Below are 25544 nucleotides of genomic sequence, written 5' to 3' on the forward strand. Positions count from 1 at the left end.
AAACGTCCTAGATCGGTTTTATCGCCTGAATCACCTGATTCAAAGAGATTGGCTTTAGCAGACAGCCACAGTGAAAATGAAGCCGAACTAAGAGATACCGAGGATGAAAGCGATTAGCCTCCTATTGCCTAGTATTTTAAGTGCATGTTAGGTTATTAGTGAATGTTGGACTTAAGAGGTGAATTTAAGTGTAAAGACTATTGTGCATGTAAATGAACTTAGTGTGATTAATATTGAACATTCCTGTGGGGAAGGCATGTTATATATGTGAAATGTGGGTAGACAGAAAAACCAGTCTGCTATCTGCTTTCTGCCAGCTTATGTGCTCAGCATCCGATTATCGTAAGTTATAATAGTCATACTAGTAGGATTTTTTTTTTCTTTATAGCTTATTGACTATTGTTTATTTTATTTTTAACTTTTTTTTTTTAATATTAGTTTTCAATACACAATTAGAACCATAAATAAATGAAGAAGAAAAAAGAAAAAGAAGAAATGGAGTAGAAGAATAATTATGTACAAATTCAGCCAGTTCTAAAAATAAAAAATAAAAATGGCTAAACAGTACTTAGTACTAAATGAAATAAATAAATTATATTTTGATCTTTTCCCAAATGTACCGCACCTCGAAGACATACAAGTACACAGCTTTTCAAGTATTTTAATTCTGTGGCATTATTTGCTAAACCAGTTGGCCAGCCCTGTCTGATAACAGATGTGTCATCTGACTGTGATAAAGATTGATAAGAAGTACCAATATAAACGGACTACCCATACTGATAAGCCCTAGGCAATATTGTGCACATAATGTACTTTATTTGTTCTAGGTCACACTCAAATATTTATACAGTGACTTTTTTTGCTGATGTTCATTACAAGTTACAGTTCAAGTAGTTAATTGAAACCCATTTTTCATCAATAAAAAGTTTTATCAATAAAAAAGTATTTTTTATATGTATCCATTTTAGTTTTGATTGTAAAGAATTATGTTACTAATTGGTTGTCAGGCTTCCAGTGAAAAACTTTAAATAAATGTTTTGTAATTATTTACTCAAATGAGTGCTATTATATGGTTTTTGTTTCATCTAACCAGGCCTTTCCAAAGAAACACAAGAACCATTACTTATATATGTACTCTGTGCCATTACTAAAAAATATGTTGGTCTTTAAATGTTTCTGGTAGTTATTTTTGCATAAGTAGAAATTCTGTTCAGCATTTTCTATACCGTTTTATTGTTTTTTTTTTACTGTAAAACAAACTATGGGAATGCCAGCTATTTATCTTTTATTACCTCACCCACCTAGTTCTTATACCGGTCTCAATCACTTACTTTTATCAATCTCAGATTTAAACACAGTAGTGAATAAGCAGTTTTTTTATTACCATTTCCTAGCAGGCTGACCGTAGTGTAAGTGGGTTCTCAAACTGTGCTCTCCCAAGGGTGTTGGGATTCTGTATGTTCAAGTCACAGCAATTTTGTATCTAGAACTACACAAATCTATTTTCATGAACAAGGTGTCTTAACCCTTAATAAGGTAGAGGCGATTTAGCGGCCACTTGCATTGAGTTGGAAACTGAACCATATTAATATCATAATATGTCACAATTCCTATTGTATTTATTGAAAATACAACTAGCTTTAAAAATATTCTTTGTCAGGTATGTATTCAATAGCTGCTTTTGGTTCTGTGGTAGTATGCTCCAATAAATGGGGCCCTTATTAAGGGTTAAAACATAGAGATTATAATAAAATATTTAGGTAGGTACTGTAAAGAACCTGTAAAGAGAGCCACAGTATTAAAAAGATTGGGAGCCCCTGGTCTAGACTACTTTTTTTCAACATCTTTGGCAAAAGGGCTCTACTCATGGCCAAAACAAAAACACTGTAATTTATCCTAGTAATTGAAAACTTTAAACTTAAGATACACATAGGTTGCTTATACATTCTACACTGAACAAGCACTGGGGATTGAAATGTTGGTGTTGAATGAAAAGGTTAATGAATAAAGAGGGAGAGAGCAGTGTAGGTCAGATTTAACCAGATAGTGCAGGCCAACCTGATCTATGATAGAATATGAAGTTTATCTCCAGTTCAATCGGCTTTATCAGCCTTGAAAATCTTATAAGGTTAACATATTAATTAAAATTAATGGTAAATGTTATTTTACACAACAAATTATGCTCATATAACATGCAACAAAGCGACTAGCCATGCTAGGAGTTAGCAAATAATTTTGTACGGATTTTATAGCGGAAACGAGGATCGGGGTCAACTAATACATATGCATTGTTTTTAATATACGTAACTTTCGTTAGTTAGACGATCCATGACTCATAGATTTGCATCATTATCCCTAAAAGGTAATACAGGACACCTGATCGATCGGAATGAATAGGCAGCGGCACAAAAGGAAGTATGGGTGTTAATATTAATAATTAGCGTAGAAAATTAAAACAAATGTTAATATGCATAACAAAATGTATTGTAAGTACTATGAAAGCGTACATGGGTTTTGCGGCTACAGTGCAAATAAAATCATAGCTTCTTGTTTACTTGTGACGTTTGAGCCGTAATTGTTGATGCTGGTATTCGCGAAATCGTCACTGAATCTTTTATAGCCGTCGGACGGCGAAGACGGGCTCCGCAGAGAAGCCATTTTTCATCACTAATTATTTTTTTTAATTTTTGAAAAGTTTGACGTTTTGGTTGGAATTGCCAGATTATCATGCAACCGCTTTTTCAATTCTCTGAATTTATCGAACTAAAATTAGTTTTCAAAATAATTTATTGATTATTTTTAAATTAATTAAAGTATAATTATTTATTGATTTTCTAAATGTATACTAACTTTTGTCAAAACTTAATTCTCCAAAGCCAAAAAGAACCGTAGCCGAAAACCGGTAACGGTAACTGTTACAAAGTTACATCACTAAAACCCCATAGACAAATATTTCATCTCTGTCAATTTCTTTTTCTTTAGCCCGGTTGGAATGTGAGTTGAGATTGTATTTATTGAAAATAAATCCATTTGAATAAGCCCGAAATTGTGATATTACTTTTATCTTACGTATAATTTCTGACCTACACGTTAGGTATAAGTGATATTATGTTATATTTCGTTTTAAACGAAAAGCAAAACATTAAATACAAAGTTGAAAGTTTGACGTTCATGGTTAACGAGTGCTTGTGCAGTGAATAAATTGCATTTACAGTGCGATAATAGCTTGCAATAGGACCCTCGCATAAAGAAAGAAAGAGTTTCTCTAGACTTGTCATAATGTTATGCGTGTCAATAAAATTATAACCTAAAATTGTAGTTGTGAGGTGTTGTGATTGAGGTTGGTTTTTGTTTGTGCAGTTAAGTCATGGCGCCACCACAGCCCAAGGCGGCGGCTAAGCCCGCCGCACCGCCCACAGGTGCCGTCAAGAAGGCCAAGGTTGGCAAACCCAGGAATTACGATTTGGGCAATGGAGTAGTTCGATTCTCCAAGTCAAAAATGTTCCACAAGAAGGTATGTAGATCATAACCTTGTTTTATCAGTTTAGTCTTTTATCTCAATGTGCTTTATTTAATGTATAATTGTAAAATATAGTTTGAAAATCTCATGGTAACTAGGGACTGCTAAGTCTAACCTCAAACCTATGGGAGATGTGCTCTTTTCAAATCATATGGTTTGTGAATGTCTTTATTATGTGGCTTTTTGGTCTTTAAAATAGATGTAAAATGAGTTAGATATTGAGATAGATGTATTTTTCACTTATCAAAACGAAACTTCAGACATCATGAATATCATTAATTGGTCTTGTATGACTTCATTATAGTTTGTGAGTAAAAAACATTTTATGACAGGGTGTGTTTTACCATTTGTCGATTAAATTTAAGGGGCTGTTTCACCATCCATTGATTAGTGTTAACTGGCGGTTAGGTGTGATGCCATCTCTATTTGTTTTGTTCAAATAGACGGAGAAGGCATCACATTTAACCGTCAGTTAACACTAATCAATGGATGGTGAAACAGCCCCAAGTGTTAGATAAAAGTAATGCTATCTTTGTTTATTTGGACAAAACAAACAGAGACGGCATCACAGATATCCGTCACTTACAGTTAATCGACAAGTAGTGAAACAGGCCCTAAATCTTACTTTAACCAACATAATTATTGAAAAAAAAAATCTGATTAAAGATTAAAAGGGTTAATGTTCCCCTTTTTGAATGAACTACTACTTTTTATCTCTCTGTAAGCACTCCTCTTATGCTCCTACCGCCCAGAGTCCATTATAGAGGACTGCATTGTTATTTGACAACAACTCGCAAGTGACAAAGTTTAATGTTCATAAAACAAATTTGTTTTGGGCCGCAGCGCAGAAGGTTATAGCAACAAATATGAACCATCAGAAAGTAACACTAAAGCAATTGTGCACCCTTTTTCATGTTCAAAATTTCCTTTCCAGGCTTTATACAAGTTTGTTGGCAAAAAGAACCCAAAAGCCGAGAAGCCCAAGAAGCCCTCCGTGGTAGTTAAGCAGATCGGCGGCGACAAGAACGGAGGATCCCGTACTGTGCTGCTGAAGAAAAGGAGGTCTTTCTACCCCACCCAGGACAAGTATGTCATTGTGTTGATCACAAGTAATGATTATGGGTCAATCAAAGTTTTAGCTGGTTGCCGTGGTAACGTCTCCTGGGTCACTTTAAAGTATGATTTTATGGAGTACAATTCCCGAAAAGTTAGTTGACAGTTTTAGGGCAATTCCTTCATGGCTCATCTAAGCATGCTAGTATTTATACGTTGAAAACATTTTTCTAAGCAAGTGTATCACTGGTGTCTTCTGAATCACTGAGACAGAATAACAACACTAAAAAGTTGATTGACCCTTTAAATACAATGTATCACTATCACTACCCTCTAGACAAAGATGAGATTTCTAACATGTGCAATGCCTCATATCAAACTCCACAGTATTAACGGAGAAATTACTGATTTAAAATTTTCCAGAGGCTAGAGACTTGTTGTATAGTCAACTAGTTGCCCACAACTATGTCTGCAATCTCTAGAAATATTACATTATCCCAGGACAAAAATCTATTGTAACCAGGAAGTAGTACTAGTGAAAATTGATTCACTACTTTCCTAGTGTGTAGTTTAAATTTAATTAGAATAGAAAGAAAATTATTGTTTCTAAAAATGTGTTAGAAAAATTGTAGTTGTTATCAAAGAAGTTGCAAAAAGTCAATTGTAGCAAATTTATGAATGATATGTGTGACGCAATAGTTTCGTTGCGGCTCTAGTTTATTTTTTGGCCCAGGGCCTTTGGTTACCTAGCTATGACAGTGGTAATGATGCCTGAAACTTGCTATCAGATCATAGTTATAGAGCCACAGTAGTAGGTACTGTAGGCTGGGCACTGACCGCCCACACTTTCATCACATATTTTCTGTATTCTAGTCTAATAATAGTATTCTAATATCTTTTTTTTTTTTTTTCTCTTTTTTTTTTTGAGGCTGAACACTCCAGGTGATCATGTCAGCCTCATGGGTGCTCGCTCATGTTTCCTACACAAGGGACATATTAAAAAATTGGTAAATGCAAATGGCTTTGCCAGATGTTGGCTCTGAGAGCCAACAATTGACCTGGCCATTGTGCATGGGGCCCAAACCCCCAAGTACCCTTCTCCTTAAGTCTGCGTTCCGAGCACATTCCAACAACAAATGGGACAAGTCATCTACCTTCCGGCAAATCTCACACAGAGGTGACGGTTTAACTCTCATCATGTGTAAGAATTTGTTTGTTGGGATGTGTCCAGAACGTACCCTGAAAGCAGATACTAACACTTTTCTTGTAAGGTTGGCAGAGTCAAACCAAGGTGTCCACATTGGACTAGCTTGGATGGTTCTGTACCAGACCCCTACACCCCTGGTTACACACTGTTCACCAAAATGGTATTCCCACTTCTGTAAACTTCTTCTTTTGATTTTGGGAATAAGTTCACTGGCAAAGGAACAGTGTCTGTTACAGAGCCATCCATTACAGCGGCTTTCGCAAGCTTATCCACTGCTTCATTTCCTGCCAACCCTACATGAGAAGGAATCCACTGTATTTTAACAGACTTGCCTCCAGAGATCATCTCATGAATCACCTGGAGCGCTTCATAGGCAATAGGCATTCCTCTCTGACCGGACACGCATCGACTAAGATGCTGTAGTGCGCTCCTTGAATCAGATAATACTACAACAGGGGAATTATTGCCTAAGTTATTAACATAATTCAAAGCCTCTTTGATGGCTACAAGTTCCGCTCTCATGACGCATGTATCATCATGAAGCTTCCACATGAGTGAGACGTTATTTTGTGGATCAAACATAGCTGCTCCAGTTCCCTGAACACACTTTGAACCATCTGTGTATATTTTATATGCTTGGTTATATCGCACACATAGCATGTTCAGAGTACTATTTCTTAATGACTGGCTCTGCAGATGTCGCTTAGGAGCAACAATGTCGTCTATTTTATCAATTATGCATGCCCTGGCGTCAACAGATGATATCCAAGTGCTCAGAGAGTACATTTCCAGTTTGTCACTGCGATACACAGGCAAATCCTTCCACTCATTATAGATGCTTGCTAATAGAGGAAAATTTCCATCAGTAAATAAATTTCGACTGGCCAAAATGCTCTGTATCGCAGTCACAATGGAGCTGTTTGTTCTTGAAATCACTCTTAACAAAAATCTACAACCCAGCCAATAACGACGCACGGCCAAAGGAGGAATGGAGAGTTCACTCTCCATTGCTATAACCGGGGTACTACGTATGAAACCACCGCACACTCTTAGGGCTCTATTTTGCAAAATGTCTAATTTTTTCAGGTGAGAGCTAGCACAGCTTCCGTAGATGAAACTACCATAGTCCAGGCGGCTTCTCAAAAGAGATATATATAGGCGCCTAAGATGTTTAGGGTGAACTCCCCATGACCGTCCTGCCAAAACTCTCAAAACATTTATGTGTCTATAATTGCTTTCACAGAGCTCATTAATGTGGACTCCCCATCTCAAGGATGAATCGAGCCATAATCCTAAATATTTGACTCTATAAACCACCTTCAAAGCTTTGCCATTGACATCTATGTTCACATTAATATCTTTTCTTGATCTCTTAAAAACACAAACATTCGATTTAGTCTCAGACAAACATAGACCAACATTCTCAAGAAGCTTAATCATAGAGTCAATAGCAGATTGAAGAGAAACAACTGTGTCCATGATCTGCCCTCTCTCTACTGTTTTATACAACACAAAATCATCAGCATATTGTGACACACAAACTTCATTAATATTGTTACCTATTTCCATTGTTGCAATATTAAATAAAAGCGGAGATAAAGGATCTCCTTGGGCTAATCCTTGGTGTGTATGTCTCATCAAGGGATCGCCTCCACAATTCAATAAAATTCTACAACGTCTATCACAAAGAAAATTCCATAGATATTTACATATCTTATTACCTATGCCTATCTTTTGTAAAGTTGCGATTAATGAAGTTATATTTATATTATTGTATGCATTATCAACATCAAGAAAACAAGCTACAGTTGGTTGTTTTTTGCTAAATCCAAGCTGGATATCAGATGTTAGTGAGGATAAATTGTCCAAACAGGACTGAGATCGTCTGAAGCCCGTTGATGAGCCGGGAAGGAGACCCCGGCTCTCTACAAACCATTCTATTCTCCTCATAAGAATCAAATGCAAAATCTTACATGGACAAGGCATTAAGGAGATTGGACGCAATGAAGACGGCAAGGTAGGGTCCCTTCCCGGCTTAAGTAGGGGAACTATCTGGACGTCTCTCCACTGATCCGGGACAATACTGGTCTCAATTATAAGATTAAATAATTTTAAAAGAAATGATTTAGCTTGGTTCGAAAGATTATATATCATAGAGTATGATATATTGTCAATCCCTGGAGAAGTGTCCTTTTTTTTTTAACAATTTGTAAATTCAGTGAGGGTGATAGGTATTTCTAATATGGAAGGTTGCAAGTAAGAAAAATAATGGGCCCGGTTCAACTGCACCATCTGGGGTTAGTGAATGAAGCAGACTCCTGGCGTTGTCGGGGTCGACACCAGCACATCCTCCAGCGTTTCCCTTCATCCATCTCATCTTTCTCCACATGGCAGAAGCGGAGGTTTCATGTTCGATGCTCGTACAGAAGTCTTTCCAAGCCTTCGATCTAGCCCTTTTTATTAGGGCACTGGCTTTTGATACCTTATCTTGCCAGCAAGAAAGATTTGACGGAGTAGGGTTACGTCGCACCCTTGCTAGAGCCAGACGTCTTTCTGCAACAGCTTTGGATATTTGAGAGTCCCAGTAATGTTTGGGTCGAAACGTTGATGCAGGATCCTCGCTTATTTTGATCCAAGGAATGTGTTTATCTGCCAGTGATTGGATGTTCTTCATAAACAAGTCGTAACCAGCCTGGACATCATCAGGGACTGGACCTCCAAACACCGTTGTTGACTCCCTATTGTATTCCACCCAATTCGCCTCCTTATAGTTTCTTTTCTTGGCAAACAACTTGGATCTGATATAGCCGCAGTTCATTTTTAATATCACGTGATCACTGCCCAAATTTTCGTTAGTGGTCTGCCACCCAACATTAGTAGCGATGTCTGTTGTAGCAAATGAGACGTCAGGTGAAGATGTCTGTAAATTACCGTTAACCCATTTAATACGAGTGTGCGAACCATCATTGAGGCATATGAAGTCATTTTCAAACATAGCTTTGTATACAGTTTCTCCTTTTCTATCAGATTTGCACGACCATAGGGCATGATGAGCATTGATGTCTCCAATTATTAGACACTCTGACTTAAATAAACTGAAGATCGTATCCCAATCCTGTTGAGTAGTAGTCACCGAAGGAGGGCAATATATAGATATAATATGTTTGAGACCAGGGACATTAAATATTTCAATTATCATGACTTGCATTTGAGAATTAGTTGTATTGCAACTATAAGGTCTCTGCGTAAATTTAATTGATCTGTGTATAATAGCACACAAACCGCCATACGAGTCGTCCCTGTCTGCTCTTACTACGTTATATCCGCTAAACTTAACAGCATTCCTTTCGGAAAGCCAAGTTTCACTCACAAATGCCATATGAATTTTATTTTGGTGTAATATAAGTTCAAAATTTTTAGCTTTAGGTTTCAAACTATTAGCATTCCATAGATACTTATTAAGTTCTTTTTTATTGTGTTACTGGCCATTGTTTTGATTTCCTAACAGCTTTAACAGCATCTCTATTGTTATATATTTCTGTACTAAATGTTTTATTTCCCTCCAGACAAATTCCACAAAACTCTAATTTTATCTTCCAATTCACCTTCTGTGGATAAGGCTTCTTTTATTTTGTCTAAAAACCTTTCTATTAACGACTTTCTATCTCTGGGTGTTTTACGTTGATGAGGAGAGTCACCGCCACCGGAAGGAGGGACGGTTTCTGTATCAGACACTTCCTCTGCATTCTTGTCGTGATTCTGGCTTCTCCTATACTTGCGGGTCTTTTTGTTTTTGGATTTGGTTTTGCTCTCAAAATTTTGCTTCCTGGGTATATTTTCTTCTATTTCAATTTCTGATATTTCAGTTTCTGATATATCTTCTTCAAAATTAAAATTGTTAGTAAAAGCACCAGCACATATATCTCTATAAGAGGGCTTCGAGGTTACGGCGGTTAATGGTATTGGACCTTTGGGATTCGGTTTTGTAGCTTCCCCTGTTTGTGTTGTCTCTCTCTAAAGGATCAGTGTTCTTTTTCTTAGCTTGTGTAATTTTATTCAAGGCTACTTTATATGTGCAGTTGTTTGTCCATATAAATGCGAATTCGTCTCTCTCTCTGGAATGCTGGGCACATACTTTTTATCAAAGATAAATGATTCCCCTTACAGTTGACGCACTTGAACACTTTAGTTTCACAATTTTCATGTTTTTCACCGCATTTGGGACAGATTTGCGACTTGGATGGGCATACATGACTGACGTGGCCGAATCGCCAACATTTGGAGCATTGTGTCACTGGGTACATATACGAATCCACCACCATACGACAACCATACGCCTTAACGTACGTGGGCAGAACTGAGCCTTGAAAACAAATGCGTACTGTTTCACTCTTTACCCACGTGCCGTCCGAACTTTTTTTATTTAATCGTTTGATGGCTAAAATCTCTGCGCCCGAATCACTTACAAAAATCTCTTTTAAATCCTTTTCATCAATATCCATATCTATATCTCTCACTACTCCATAGCAGAATGATAATTCATTTGTATTTCTACATATCCACTCATATTTCTTTGTTATCTCGCTGGCCAAAAAACTGTTTGCATCATCATTGGTGTTAAATCTAATCAACAGCTTGAATGGACTCTTATATGTCACTTTCAATACTCCCTGCACTTTGTGGTTCATCAGAATCTTCGCAAATCCCAATTGTTTCGGAAGGGCGTTTTTGGAAGTAACAGAGATCTCATGAATAGTGCTCTCAGAGTACCCTGGTGGTCTAGTCGGAGAGGGCGAGCGTCGTACATCTCTACGTTTGGTTCTGGATACGACCATGAAACCATCATCATCTGCGTCACATTCCTCTTCCTCCAAACGCCGCTTGTCGCCTCGAACCTCTGTAGAGTCAGTCACGGAGTCCGCGACGCGTTGGTTATTGAGAACCATGAGTCCATCCTCCTCCTCATTTTGCGGAGTGGAGCCGTCAGAGCCGAATATAACCTTCCTGATTGCTCCTGGAGACATCTCAGGACTACATAACGGCTCAGGGTCCGCCTCCTGGCTCAAATCACTCATAATCACTACTTGAGGGTAGTTTGATAAAACTACCAAATATTGTATTTACACACAAATTATTGTTTAAACCACTAATTAAGTTATTTTATTCGAACACTTAAACATAAAGTCATTATAGTCAAATAGGCCACACTCAGAAATATGATATGAGGCGTAAAACGCAAAATATCCGTACTTCAAAAGAGTAAACAAAAAAGCGCGACCGAGCGTAATCGCTGCGCACGCCACACTGATTCTAATATCTGTGTTAATTTTTCTGGATCGTAGCATACTTTTTCAAGTATAATGGTGATTTTTCACCTGTGAGGCGAGACGAATTGAAATTTATATGCATTCCCGCAAGCCGCCGTGGCCCCCCCGCCATACAAATTTTAATTCTCGTCTCGGCTCGTCGGTGAAAAATGACAACAGAACATGTATTAACTAGTAAAAGATTCAATTCTAAAAAAAACCTTTTGAGGTAACCTGGTGAATAAGGAGACATGATTTAGGTATATTTATAGATGCTTTACAGTTAAACTAGAGCTGAAGTGAACTTAGTTTTAATAAAAATTCCTAACTAAAATGTTATTGCAGGATCGTCTCTCACCCCCACCACAAGTCGTTCAGCAAGCACGTGCGCCGGACGAGGCCCAACCTTACCGTGGGCACCGTCTGCATCCTGCTGGCAGGTCGCCACGCCGGTAAACGCGTCGTGCTAGCTGGAGAGTGCTGCCAGTGGTCTTCTGCTGGTCACTGGACCCTTTGCGGTGAGTACCATCCACACTAATCATCATATTAGCCAGGCATTTGAAGGAGGCCCATATCCAGCAATGGACGTCTTTTTACTGGAAATGTCTTTTATGGACACATAAACGGGCGAACAACTTTAGCCCTCTTGTCCAATAGTTTAGCAGTTGCTGCAGTTCGATTCATCATTTCGACTTTGACTACAGCAATATTGTAGATATGCCCAAGGCTCGGTACAGGTTTATAAAATAGCGGTAAATACCGGTTTATTTCGTTTTAACTCCGAACTTAACTATAACCTAAATAAACCGGTTTATTCGCACGAGTGGCAGCTGGCCGGCCGGCGGCGGGCGTCGACGTTTATCCTGCGCCGGAATATACCGGTTTTTATTGTTCTAAACCGGTTAATTTGACAAGAATTTTATGGAAATGTTCCCTTAAAGACCGGTTTAAAAATAACGGTTTCGCGAACGAAACTAAAATGAAAAGGTTTAGCGCCAAGTACATGATAACGTTTTGGAAATTTAACCGGTATTTGAGCCTTGGATATGCCTGTTTTCTGTACTGCTTACTATGGGTGGGTGTTCAATAAAGAGTTATTGTTTTGTAATGTATTGTAGAATTTGTAGATATTCGATCTTCAGTGGTTCTCAAATTAAATTGTGACTGTACCTCGTAAACAGGTGGAAGGTCAAAAGAACTCAAAAAAGTACTAATATTATAAATGCGAAAGTGTGTGTTTATGTGTTTGTATGTTTTTCCGTCTTTCACGTCAAAGCGGAGCGACGGATCGACGTGATTTTTGGCATGGAAATAGTTTATGGGCCAGAGAGTGACAGGCTACTTTTTATTCCGAAAAAAAGCACAGTTTCCGAGGGACCAGCGCGCGATAACCGAATTCCACGCGGGCGAAGCCGCGGGCAAAAGCTAGTTTATAATATGAATTAGTGGAATGCGAATATTCTTTTCATCACACTTGCTCGTAAACAGTGTCGTAACATGCAGGCTACCTTGGTTGCAACCCCCCAAATAAAACCCTCGACCTTAATGTGCTTGTCATGAAACCCGTGGTCGGTAAATGAGTCATTGCGCGTACAAATTTTCTTGTCATGAAGCCCAAGGTCGGTAAATGAGTCAATGCCCGTACTGATGGTGCTGCGCGCGCTGTTGCTACACGTGCATGGGGGGCCTGCAGGACCACACGCACACGCACGTCAGGCGCATGCTGCGGGAGAGGGAGAGCGGCGCTGCCAAGAGCGCAGCCCAAGGTATCGCCAATATTTTGAACAATTATATTTTTTTCTTTACTCGCAAGTGTGATGAAAAACATTGTATGTCGTAGACTCTCGTTCGTAATTTCTTATTTACCGCCCTTAAGACACAATGTACTACAGCAACCGCATGTAACATAATATTTCCCCCGTTTCCAGCTAAACTCGTGCCCCCTGCGCCGCATCCCGCAACGCTACGTGATCGGCACGTCCACGCGCATCGATCTGAGCGCGTTCACGCTGCCCGCGCATCTAGATGACGCGTACTTCAAGAAGAACAAGAAGTCCGCCAAGCGGAGCGTCAAGCGCAAACAGGGGAGGACATCTTTGCCACAAAGAAAGAGTATGTTGTTGTTTAATTGATAGGTGTTTGTGAGTAAGTGCTCAGACATATGAGGTTTTAACTTTAACCTCTTCACCGCACAAAACAAACGAAGTTGCTCTGTACGCCTCAGAAAAACCAGCGACAAATGAACTTGATTTTTAATTCCATTGCAGACAGATTGATTTCTAGTTGAATTTTGGTCATGTATAGATGACCGTGGCGTGTGTGGTATTCCATTGGCTGTCACAACTGGATGACTCAGGCCGCGAAGAGGTTAATCAAGAATTTAAATTGGCTATCCCACTTCCTACTTAATATTATAAATGTGAAAGTTTGTGAGTGAGTGAGTATGTTTGTTACTTCTTCACGCTGAAACGGCTGGACGGATTTTGATAAAATTTGGCAAAAAGTTAGTTTATAACCTGGATTAAAGCATAGTATACTTTTTATCCCGATATTCCCACGGGATAGGGATAAAATCTCTAAATAACAACCGCTGGGCTTAGTCATGAAATTTGGTATGTAGATAGCTGGCCATCTGGATTAAACCATAGGATACTTTTTATCCCTATATTCCCACGGGATAGGGATAAAATCTCGAAATAACAACCGCTGGGCTTAGAGTCATGAAATTTGGTATGTTGATAGCTGGACCTCTGGAATAAGACATAGGCGGCCCACACATAGTTCCCACGAGAATTTAATAAAATCCCGGAATTTCAATTCAACTGCTGTATATAATGATTTACGCGTGCGAAGCTGCGGGTAAACGCTATTTGTAAATAAGATTTAGCTGGGTGATTGAGCAAGCTCACGCTGGAACTCGAAGACACGCGTTTCTCAAAGATAAGCCAGGCTACATTTATTGATGAGCCCTTTCATTCTGAAAGCTATGCCCTGCAGTGCGACAAATATACTCGAGATTGTGCGAGCATGGCGGCCTCTGCAGTAATGCACTATTTCTTTAATTTCCAGAAATACGTTCCATCAGAGCAGCGCAAGAGCGACCAGAAGGTCGTCGACGAGGCGATCCTGAAGGCAATCAGCGCGCGCGCCGACCGCAAGTCTCTCCGCGGGTACCTCAAGGCGGCCTTCGGGCTTCGCTCCTCGCAGTTCCCGCACAGGATGCGCTTCTAGACTAAGATATAATGTCAATAAAGAACGTTGACGAACGCCAGCTTTTCATTTTTACTGGGAACACGTATGAGTACAAAGAAAATCATGATTTGTCTTGTATAGCAACCTATGTACTGTACGATTACTTGGAGACCTTGGAGTTAACACTTGACAGGATGGGCGTGCCTTCAGTCTATTTTCAACTTGACGTCATACAAAAAAATAGTTTTTACATATCTGTAAACGTGGGTAGCGGTATACTTTATTTGTATGACGTCAAAGTTGAAAATTGACTGAAGGCACGCCCATCTGTTAAGTGTTAACTCGAATTAATCAAACTGTACCTTTGTTTTAGACTTATCGTGCTCATTACTAATTTATATTATTTATCTATATAGTATGTTTATCCGTTCCTAGTGTCCATAGGCAACGACACTAGGCAACGGATAAACATACTTATATAGATAAATACATACTTAAATATATATTAAACATCCAAGACCGGAGAACAAACATTTGTATTATGCATACAAATATTGCCTCGACCCGGATTCGAACCCGGGCCTCAAGCTTCGTAGTCAGGTTCTCTAATCACTTAGCCATCCAAATATTCAGTTCCAGTCCAATAGTGATGTAACGAATATTCGCGTATTTTTGCATATTCCTCCGGCCTATATACGTCCACTGCTGGCACAGGCCTCTCAGAACAAGAGGGCTTGGGCCATAGTTCCACGCGGGCCCAGTGCGGATTGGGAACTTCACACACACCATTAAATTGTTCGCAGGTTGTGAGGTTTCCTCACGATGTTTTCCTTCACCGCAAAACTCGTGGCAAATGTAATTCCGACATGATTTCGAATATGAATATCAGAAAAAATACAATATTAGATAATAGATAGGTTAATAAAATCAAAATGCATTCATTCTTTATGTTTTTTTATACAAAAAAATAACTTATCTCGTAATCACATTATCAGTCTTCATTAATCATTTGGTATTATTTATTTATTTACTTTGCGATGGTTCGTATAAACTGGGTAATTCTCTGAACAAAGTACAAACGGAACGCACTTCGTTCGAACGAGACTGCCACAGATAATTTGGCGCCAAAACGAAAAACTGAATATTCGCATTCGCGAATGTCGGTAGCAGATATCGCATTCGCGAAATGTTCAAAAAATGACATTCGTTACATCACTAGTTTCCAACTCAATGCATGTGGTCGTTAAATCGCCCCTGCCTTATTCAGGGTTAAGCATGCTAATGTGTATACATAAGTTGATTGACCCAATTAGGTATCATTTAGTCACTAGGACATTTTGGGACGTACTTACTATAAAAGTATTCCAGCATCTATTAGTCTTGTCTAGCCTTAGAAATCCGCTAAATGCAAGAACACAGCAGCGCTATTTTTCCAGTTCTTTATCAATGTAAGCAACTAACAAATACAGCGTACGCTGGCACTATACGAAGGTCAAATGTCCAACTTTGGAGTAACAATTAAACCCTTACTTCACTAATATTATACTTTTTCACGTTTAAACTGCTGGCGTTTGGTATGAAGGTCCTGGGAAGAACATAGGATATTTTTTTATCCAGAAAATACATTGCTCTCGCGGGATAGCGATAAACGAATTACTACAATAAAACTACAGTTATCTCGCAGTTTATATTGGGTACAAGAGTGTTTCACTTGTATTTGGGCGCGGCGCGCGGGCGGGCCGAGAGCGCGGCGCGTGCGCGCTGCCCGTGACGCTCGCGCCACTCCGCCTCGAGACGTGCGTACACGCCGCCTGGAAACAGCGCTGATCGTGACTGTGGGGCCCTGAACTAAAGGATCACTTTCAATGGTCGATAGAAAAGAAAGAAAATATTTATTTGCCGACAGTAACAATAAAACAATACAGGTAAAAATGCAATATACCTAGCACAGATTAAAAACCGGCCAAGAGCGTGTCGGACACGCCCGAAATAGGGTTCCGTAGCCATTACGAAAAAATTAAGTAATATTTTTCTAAAGATTTCGTATTTTATACGGAATCTTCCAAGTTTAGGTATATTTTATACCTTAGGCTGCTATTTACTCATAAACTACTAATAATTCTCAAGCAAACTTAGCCGTTATAGTTTTCCTTGAAAGTTTGATACACTTACTACAATCCTGATTTTTTTCAAATTTTTCCACCCACCGGTTTAGATTTTAGAGGGGGGGGGGAGCTCGATTATAATGAAAATTTGCACTTTAAAGATGAATATTTCGCAAACAAATCACTGAATCGAAAATCGTCTTAGCAAACCCCTAATGGTTTTAAAAGACCTATCCAACAACACCCCACAATTAGGGTTGGATAAGAAAAAAAAACGCGGACGGACGGACAGACAGACATGGCGAGACTATAAAGGGTTCCGTTTTTGCCATTTTGGCTCCGGAAACCCTGAAAAACTAGTTTAAGGAACTTTATAACTAGTCTGTCCTGCGGCAAAAGGAGCAGACTCAACTAATGCTGCGCTCACGCAGAAGCTGCCAGCGCTGCTTTCAGTGGCGTAACTATAGGGTGGCAGGGCTTGCAAAATGCCACGGGCCCCGACCCAAGAGGGCCCCGGCCCAAGAGGCCGCGAGCTCGGAAATATTTTTTAACATTGTACCTGAGTATTTTATTTTACTTAAAATTAAACTAAGTACAACGTGACGATTTTTACTGATAGGGCCCCATCAAAAGAATTTGCCACGGGCCCCAGATGGTATAGTTAAGCCACTGGGTGCTTTTCAGCCTACCCATGGCGTCTATAGCGGGTTGGATGGATCCTTAGGGGTACGGGAGATTTCCATAACGCATGCCATAGAACCTGCATTCGGGTTTAGCTGTAGCTGTAGCTGTATCAGGCGAGGTCGCAGCGTGAAATTTTGGAGGGGGTCTCTATAAATACATCGCGGCTAGGGTCAGAAAATTGCTTTTGTTTTTGTAAATTTATAGAAGATTTTTCAATTTGACATGTATGATGTACCGTGTGAAAGTACTTGTATGTTTTTATCTCGACAGTTGTGAACATTTCTAATATACCTATAGGCAGTAGACATATCATATTACTACTAAATCAATAGTAGATTATTGTCGTGGCCTGGAAGTAGCCATTGCTGGCTGAGTATGAGTATTAATCGGACGAGCTTGCGAGTCCGTTTAACTAACACGAAGCCAGCAATTGCTATTCCAGCCGAGACTAATATAAAGCTTTTCTCAAAAATGATGAATAATCTGAAATAGACTAAACTTTTTCTCAAAATATATCATAAACATTTAATTTTATTCCAATTATTTTTTTAATGCTTTCCCGCCTTTTTCATTAAAAATAAACTGCAGGTGTATTTTTCACCGAAAACACCAAAGCTGTTTCATACCCAATAAAAAGTCCGAAGTTTCCAACAAAATACTGATACCGGCCATTAGACTTGGCTGTATACTACTTGTGCCAACATTCCATGGCCTTTTTAAACTTTAAAAAATATGTGACTGATTGCAGGCGCCCTAATTCATTATTGTCGAGCTCGCGCGCCCTGCAATCTATGCACTCGCCTTTAATATGTAAAAATAATGTCACTTTTACGGACATTTTTGAGAAAATATATTACTACTGAATAAAAACATTAAATTTGTCTAGGGCTATGACTATCTCAGAGTGTCCTGCACTATGACACGTACGGGCGGGGCCTTGGGCCTGGCGGGCGCGGCGCTGGCGGCGGCGCGAGCGCGGCGCGCATAGAGTGTCCTGCACTATGACACGTACCGGGCGGGGCCTTGGGCTGGCGGGCGCGGCGCTGGCGCGGCGGGCGAGCGCGGCGCACATAGAGTGTCCTGCACTATGACACGTACCGGGCGGCGCCTTGGGCCTGGCGGGCGCGGCGCTGGCGCGGCGGGCGAGCGCGGCGCGCATAGAGTGTCCTGCACTATGACACGTACCGGGCGGGGCCTTGGGCCTGGCGGGCGCGGCGCTGGCGCGGCGGGCGAGCGCGGCGCGCATAGAGTGTCCTGCACTATGACACGTACCGGGCGGGGCCTTGGGCCTGGCGGGCGCGGCGCTGGCGCGGCGGGCGAGCGCGGCACGCATAGAGTGTCCTGCACTATGACACGTACCGGGCGGGGCCTTGGCCTGGCGGGCGCGGCGCTGGCGCGGCGGGCGAGCGCGGCGCGCATAGAGTGTCCTGCACTATGACACGTACCGGGCGGGCCTTGGGCCTGGCGGGCGCGGCGCTGGCGCGGCGGGCGAGCGCGGCGCGCATAGAGTGTCCTGCACTATGACACGTACCGGGCGGGGCCTTGGGCCTGGCGGGCGCGGCGCTGGCGCGGCGGGCGAGCGCGGCGCGCATAGAGTGTCCTGCACTATGACACGTACCGGGCGGGGCCTTGGGCCTGGCGGGCGCGGCGCTGGCGCGGCGGGCGAGCGCGGCGCGCATAGAGTGTCCTGCACTATGACACGTACCGGGCGGGGCCTTGGGCCTGGCGGGCGCGGCGCTGGCGCGGCGGGCGAGCGCGGCGCGCATAGAGTGTCCTGCACTATGACACGTACCGGGCGGGGCCTTGGGCCTGGCGGGCGCGGCGCTGGCGCGGCGGGCGAGCGCGGCGCGCATAGAGTGTCCTGCACTATGACACGTACCGGGCGGGGCCTTGGGCCTGGCGGGCGCGGCGCTGGCGCGGCGGGCGAGCGCGGCGCGCATAGAGTGTCCTGCACTATGACACGTACCGGGCGGGGCCTTGGGCCTGGCGGGCGCGGCGCTGGCGCGGCGGGCGAGCGCGGCGCGCATAGAGTGTCCTGCACTATGACACGTACCGGGCGGGGCCTTGGGCCTGGCGGGCGCGGCGCTGGCGCGGCGGGCGAGCGCGGCGCGCATAGAGTGTCCTGCACTATGACACGTACCGGGCGGGGCCTTGGGCCTGGCGGGCGCGGCGCTGGCGCGGCGGGCGAGCGCGGCGCGCATAGAGTGTCCTGCACTATGACACGTACCGGGCGGGGCCTTGGGCCTGGCGGGCGCGGCGCTGGCGCGGCGGGCGAGCGCGGCGCGCATAGAGTGTCCTGCACTATGACACGTACCGGGCGGGGCCTTGGGCCTGGCGGGCGCGGCGCTGGCGCGGCGGGCGAGCGCGGCGCGCATAGAGTGTCCTGCACTATGACACGTACCGGGCGGGGCCTTGGGCCTGGCGGGCGCGGCGCTGGCGCGGCGGGCGAGCGCGGCGCGCATAGAGTGTCCTGCACTATGACACGTACCGGGCGGGGCCTTGGGCCTGGCGGGCGCGGCGGGCGAGCGCGGCGCGCATAGAGTGTCCTGCACTATGACACGTACCGGGCGGGGCCTTGGGCCTGGCGCGGCGGCGCGCGCGCGCATAGAGTGTCCTGCACTATGACACGTACCGGGCGGGGCCTTGGGCCTGGCGGGCGCGGCGGGCGAGCGCGGCGCGCATAGAGTGTCCTGCACTATGACACGTACCGGGCGGGGCCTTGGGCCTGGCGGGCGCGGCGCTGGCGCGGCGGGCGAGCGCGGCGCGCATAGAGTGTCCTGCACTATGACACGTACCGGGCGGGGCCTTGGGCCTGGCGGGCGCGGCGGGCGAGCGCGGCGCGCATAGAGTGTCCTGCACTATGACACGTACCGGGCGGGGCCTTGGCCTGGCGGGCGCGGCGCTGGCGCGGCGGGCGAGCGCGGCGCGCATAGAGTGTCCTGCACTATGACACGTACCGGGCGGGGCCTTGGGCCTGGCGGGCGCGGCGCTGGCGCGGCGGGCGAGCGCGGCGCGCATAGAGTGTCCTGCACTATGACACGTACCGGGCGGGGCCTTGGGCCTGGCGGGCGCGGCGCTGGCGCGGCGGGCGAGCGCGGCGCGCATAGAGTGTCCTGCACTATGACACGTACCGGGCGGGGCCTTGGGCCTGGCGGGCGCGGCGCTGGCGCGGCGGGCGAGCGCGGCGCGCATAGAGTGTCCTGCACTATGACACGTACCGGGCGGGGCCTTGGGCCTGGCGGGCGCGGCGCTGGCGCGGCGGGCGAGCGCGGCGCGCATAGAGTGTCCTGCACTATGACACGTACCGGGCGGGGCCTTGGGCCTGGCGGGCGCGGCGCTGGCGCGGCGGGCGAGCGCGGCGCGCATAGAGTGTCCTGCACTATGACACGTACCGGGCGGGGCCTTGGGCCTGGCGGGCGCGGCGCTGGCGCGGCGGGCGAGCGCGGCGCGCATAGAGTGTCCTGCACTATGACACGTACCGGGCGGGGCCTTGGGCCTGGCGGGCGCGGCGCTGGCGCGGCGGGCGAGCGCGGCGCGCATAGAGTGTCCTGCACTATGACACGTACCGGGCGGGGCCTTGGGCCTGGCGGGCGCGGCGCTGGCGCGGCGGGCGAGCGCGGCGCGCATAGAGTGTCCTGCACTATGACACGTACCGGGCGGGGCCTTGGCCTGGCGGGCGCGGCGCTGGCGCGGCGGGCGAGCGCGGCGCGCATAGAGTGTCCTGCACTATGACACGTACCGGGCGGGGCCTTGGGCCTGGCGGGCGCGGCGCTGGCGCGGCGGGCGAGCGCGGCGCGCATAGAGTGTCCTGCACTATGACACGTACCGGGCGGGGCCTTGGGCCTGGCGGGCGCGGCGCTGGCGCGGCGGGCGAGCGCGGCGCGCATAGAGTGTCCTGCACTATGACACGTACCGGGCGGGGCCTTGGGCCTGGCGGGCGCGGCGCTGGCGCGGCGGGCGAGCGCGGCGCGCATAGAGTGTCCTGCACTATGACACGTACCGGGCGGGGCCTTGGGCCTGGCGGGCGCGGCGGGCGAGCGCGGCGCGCATAGAGTGTCCTGCACTATGACACGTACCGGGCGGGGCCTTGGGCCTGGCGGGCGCGGCGCTGGCGCGGCGGGCGAGCGCGGCGCGCATAGAGTGTCCTGCACTATGACACGTACCGGGCGGGGCCTTGGGCCTGGCGGGCGCGGCGGGCGAGCGCGGCGCGCATAGAGTGTCCTGCACTATGACACGTACCGGGCGGGGCCTTGGGCCTGGCGGGCGCGGCGCTGGCGCGGCGGGCGAGCGCGGCGCGCATAGAGTGTCCTGCACTATGACACGTACCGGGCGGGGCCTTGGGCCTGGCGGGCGCGGCGCTGGCGCGGCGGGCGAGCGCGGCGCGCATAGAGTGTCCTGCACTATGACACGTACCGGGCGGGGCCTTGGGCCTGGCGGGCGCGGCGCTGGCGCGGCGGGCGAGCGCGGCGCGCATAGAGTGTCCTGCACTATGACACGTACCGGGCGGGGCCTTGGGCCTGGCGGGCGCGGCGCTGGCGCGGCGGGCGAGCGCGGCGCGCATAGAGTGTCCTGCACTATGACACGTACCGGGCGGGGCCTTGGGCCTGGCGGGCGCGGCGCTGGCGCGGCGGGCGAGCGCGGCGCGCATAGAGTGTCCTGCACTATGACACGTACCGGGCGGGGCCTTGGGCCTGGCGGGCGCGGCGCTGGCGCGGCGGGCGAGCGCGGCGCGCATAGAGTGTCCTGCACTATGACACGTACCGGGCGGGGCCTTGGGCCTGGCGGGCGCGGCGCTGGCGCGGCGGGCGAGCGCGGCGCGCATAGAGTGTCCTGCACTATGACACGTACCGGGCGGGGCCTTGGGCCTGGCGGGCGCGGCGCTGGCGCGGCGGGCGAGCGCGGCGCGCATAGAGTGTCCTGCACTATGACACGTACCGGGCGGGGCCTTGGGCCTGGCGGGCGCGGCGCTGGCGCGGCGGGCGAGCGCGGCGCGCATAGAGTGTCCTGCACTATGACACGTACCGGGCGGGGCCTTGGGCCTGGCGGGCGCGGCGCTGGCGCGGCGGGCGAGCGCGGCGCGCATAGAGTGTCCTGCACTATGACACGTACCGGGCGGGGCCTTGGGCCTGGCGGGCGCGGCGCTGGCGCGGCGGGCGAGCGCGGCGCGCATAGAGTGTCCTGCACTATGACACGTACCGGGCGGGGCCTTGGGCCTGGCGGGCGCGGCGCTGGCGCGGCGGGCGAGCGCGGCGCGCATAGAGTGTCCTGCACTATGACACGTACCGGGCGGGGCCTTGGGCCTGGCGGGCGCGGCGCTGGCGCGGCGGGCGAGCGCGGCGCGCATAGAGTGTCCTGCACTATGACACGTACCGGGCGGGGCCTTGGGCCTGGCGGGCGCGGCGCTGGCGCGGCGGGCGAGCGCGGCGCGCATAGAGTGTCCTGCACTATGACACGTACCGGGCGGGGCCTTGGGCCTGGCGGGCGCGGCGCTGGCGCGGCGGGCGAGCGCGGCGCGCATAGAGTGTCCTGCACTATGACACGTACCGGGCGGGGCCTTGGGCCTGGCGGGCGCGGCGCTGGCGCGGCGGGCGAGCGCGGCGCGCATAGAGTGTCCTGCACTATGACACGTACCGGGCGGGGCCTTGGGCCTGGCGGGCGCGGCGCTGGCGCGGCGGGCGAGCGCGGCGCGCATAGAGTGTCCTGCACTATGACACGTACCGGGCGGGGCCTTGGGCCTGGCGGGCGCGGCGCTGGCGCGGCGGGCGAGCGCGGCGCGCATAGAGTGTCCTGCACTATGACACGTACCGGGCGGGGCCTTGGGCCTGGCGGGCGCGGCGCTGGCGCGGCGGGCGAGCGCGGCGCGCATAGAGTGTCCTGCACTATGACACGTACCGGGCGGGGCCTTGGGCCTGGCGGGCGCGGCGCTGGCGCGGCGGGCGAGCGCGGCGCGCATAGAGTGTCCTGCACTATGACACGTACCGGGCGGGGCCTTGGGCCTGGCGGGCGCGGCGCTGGCGCGGCGGGCGAGCGCGGCGCGCATAGAGTGTCCTGCACTATGACACGTACCGGGCGGGGCCTTGGGCCTGGCGGGCGCGGCGCTGGCGCGGCGGGCGAGCGCGGCGCGCATAGAGTGTCCTGCACTATGACACGTACCGGGCGGGGCCTTGGGCCTGGCGGGCGCGGCGCTGGCGCGGCGGGCGAGCGCGGCGCGCATAGAGTGTCCTGCACTATGACACGTACCGGGCGGGGCCTTGGGCCTGGCGGGCGCGGCGCTGGCGCGGCGGGCGAGCGCGGCGCGCATAGAGTGTCCTGCACTATGACACGTACCGGGCGGGGCCTTGGGCCTGGCGGGCGCGGCGCTGGCGCGGCGGGCGAGCGCGGCGCGCATAGAGTGTCCTGCACTATGACACGTACCGGGCGGGGCCTTGGGCCTGGCGGGCGCGGCGCTGGCGCGGCGGGCGAGCGCGGCGCGCATAGAGTGTCCTGCACTATGACACGTACCGGGCGGGGCCTTGGGCCTGGCGGGCGCGGCGCTGGCGCGGCGGGCGAGCGCGGCGCGCATAGAGTGTCCTGCACTATGACACGTACCGGGCGGGGCCTTGGGCCTGGCGGGCGCGGCGCTGGCGCGGCGGGCGAGCGCGGCGCGCATAGAGTGTCCTGCACTATGACACGTACCGGGCGGGGCCTTGGGCCTGGCGGGCGCGGCGGGCGAGCGCGGCGCGCATAGAGTGTCCTGCACTATGACACGTACCGGGCGGGGCCTTGGGCCTGGCGGGCGCGGCGCTGGCGCGGCGGGCGAGCGCGGCGCGCATAGAGTGTCCTGCACTATGACACGTACCGGGCGGGGCCTTGGGCCTGGCGCTGGCGCGGCGGGCGAGCGCGGCGCGCATAGAGTGTCCTGCACTATGACACGTACCGGGCGGGGCCTTGGGCCTGGCGGGCGCGGCGCTGGCGCGGCGGGCGAGCGCGGCGCGCATAGAGTGTCCTGCACTATGACACGTACCGGGCGGGGCCTTGGGCCTGGCGGGCGCGGCGCTGGCGCGGCGGGCGAGCGCGGCGCGCATAGAGTGTCCTGCACTATGACACGTACCGGGCGGGGCCTTGGGCCTGGCGGGCGCGGCGCTGGCGCGGCGGGCGAGCGCGGCGCGCATAGAGTGTCCTGCACTATGACACGTACCGGGCGGGGCCTTGGGCCTGGCGGGCGCGGCGCTGGCGCGGCGGGCGAGCGCGGCGCGCATAGAGTGTCCTGCACTATGACACGTACCGGGCGGGGCCTTGGGCCTGGCGGGCGCGGCGCTGGCGCGGCGGGCGAGCGCGGCGCGCATAGAGTGTCCTGCACTATGACACGTACCGGGCGGGGCCTTGGGCCTGGCGGGCGCGGCGCTGGCGCGGCGGGCGAGCGCGGCGCGCATAGAGTGTCCTGCACTATGACACGTACCGGGCGGGGCCTTGGGCCTGGCGGGCGCGGCGCTGGCGCGGCGGGCGAGCGCGGCGCGCATAGAGTGTCCTGCACTATGACACGTACCGGGCGGGGCCTTGGGCCTGGCGGGCGCGGCGCTGGCGCGGCGGGCGAGCGCGGCGCGCATAGAGTGTCCTGCACTATGACACGTACCGGGCGGGGCCTTGGGCCTGGCGGGCGCGGCGCTGGCGCGGCGGGCGAGCGCGGCGCGCATAGAGTGTCCTGCACTATGACACGTACCGGGCGGGGCCTTGGGCCTGGCGGGCGCGGCGGGCGAGCGCGGCGCGCATAGAGTGTCCTGCACTATGACACGTACCGGGCGGGGCCTTGGGCCTGGCGGGCGCGGCGCTGGCGCGGCGGGCGAGCGCGGCGCACATAGAGGGTCCTGCACTATGACACGTACCGGGCGGGGCCTTGGGCTGGCGGGCGCGGCGGGCGAGCGCGGCGCGCATAGAGTGTCCTGCACTATGACACGTACCGGGCGGGGCCTTGGGCCTGGCGGGCGCGGCGCTGGCGCGGCGGGCGAGCGCGGCGCGCATAGAGTGTCCTGCACTATGACACGTACCGGGCGGGGCCTTGGGCCTGGCGGGCGCGGCGGGCGAGCGCGGCGCGCATAGAGTGTCCTGCACTATGACACGTACCGGGCGGGGCCTTGGGCCTGGCGGGCGCGGCGCTGGCGCGGCGGGCGAGCGCGGCGCGCATAGAGTGTCCTGCACTATGACACGTACCGGGCGGGGCCTTGGGCCTGGCGGGCGCGGCGGGCGAGCGCGGCGCGCATAGAGTGTCCTGCACTATGACACGTACCGGGCGGGGCCTTGGGCCTGGCGGGCGCGGCGCTGGCGCGGCGGGCGAGCGCGGCGCGCATAGAGTGTCCTGCACTATGACACGTACCGGGCGGGGCCTTGGGCCTGGCGGGCGCGGCGCTGGCGCGGCGGGCGAGCGCGGCGCGCATAGAGTGTCCTGCACTATGACACGTACCGGGCGGGGCCTTGGGCCTGGCGGGCGCGGCGCTGGCGCG

At 50.2% G+C, this 25544-nt stretch overlaps 2 protein-coding genes across 2 annotated transcripts in view; one reads left to right on the forward strand and one right to left on the reverse strand.

The window, feature by feature from the left end:
• The first annotated feature begins 2905 nt into the window (after positions 1 to 2905).
• Positions 2906 to 14352, forward strand: LOC141430955 (large ribosomal subunit protein eL6-like). The gene is given in 8 exon segments (XM_074091858.1): positions 2906 to 2994; positions 3361 to 3514; positions 4455 to 4606; positions 11432 to 11561; positions 11563 to 11604; positions 13015 to 13165; positions 13168 to 13202; positions 14156 to 14352. Coding segments are annotated over 7 exon segments (819 nt in total). The 5' UTR covers positions 2906 to 2994; positions 3361 to 3367; the 3' UTR covers positions 14318 to 14352.
• A 1633-nt stretch (positions 14353 to 15985) lies between these two features.
• The window catches only part of LOC141431432 (uncharacterized), a 38197-nt gene continuing 28638 nt past the window's right edge, over positions 15986 to 25544 (reverse strand). The window contains exon 17 of the mRNA XM_074092607.1: positions 15986 to 16089. Within this exon, the coding sequence (XP_073948708.1) occupies positions 15986 to 16089 (104 nt within the window). The remainder of the gene's footprint in view (positions 16090 to 25544) is intronic.

Source organism: Choristoneura fumiferana, chromosome 9 (assembly GCF_025370935.1).
Source record: "Choristoneura fumiferana chromosome 9, NRCan_CFum_1, whole genome shotgun sequence".
Classification (NCBI taxonomy): domain Eukaryota; kingdom Metazoa; phylum Arthropoda; class Insecta; order Lepidoptera; family Tortricidae; genus Choristoneura; species Choristoneura fumiferana.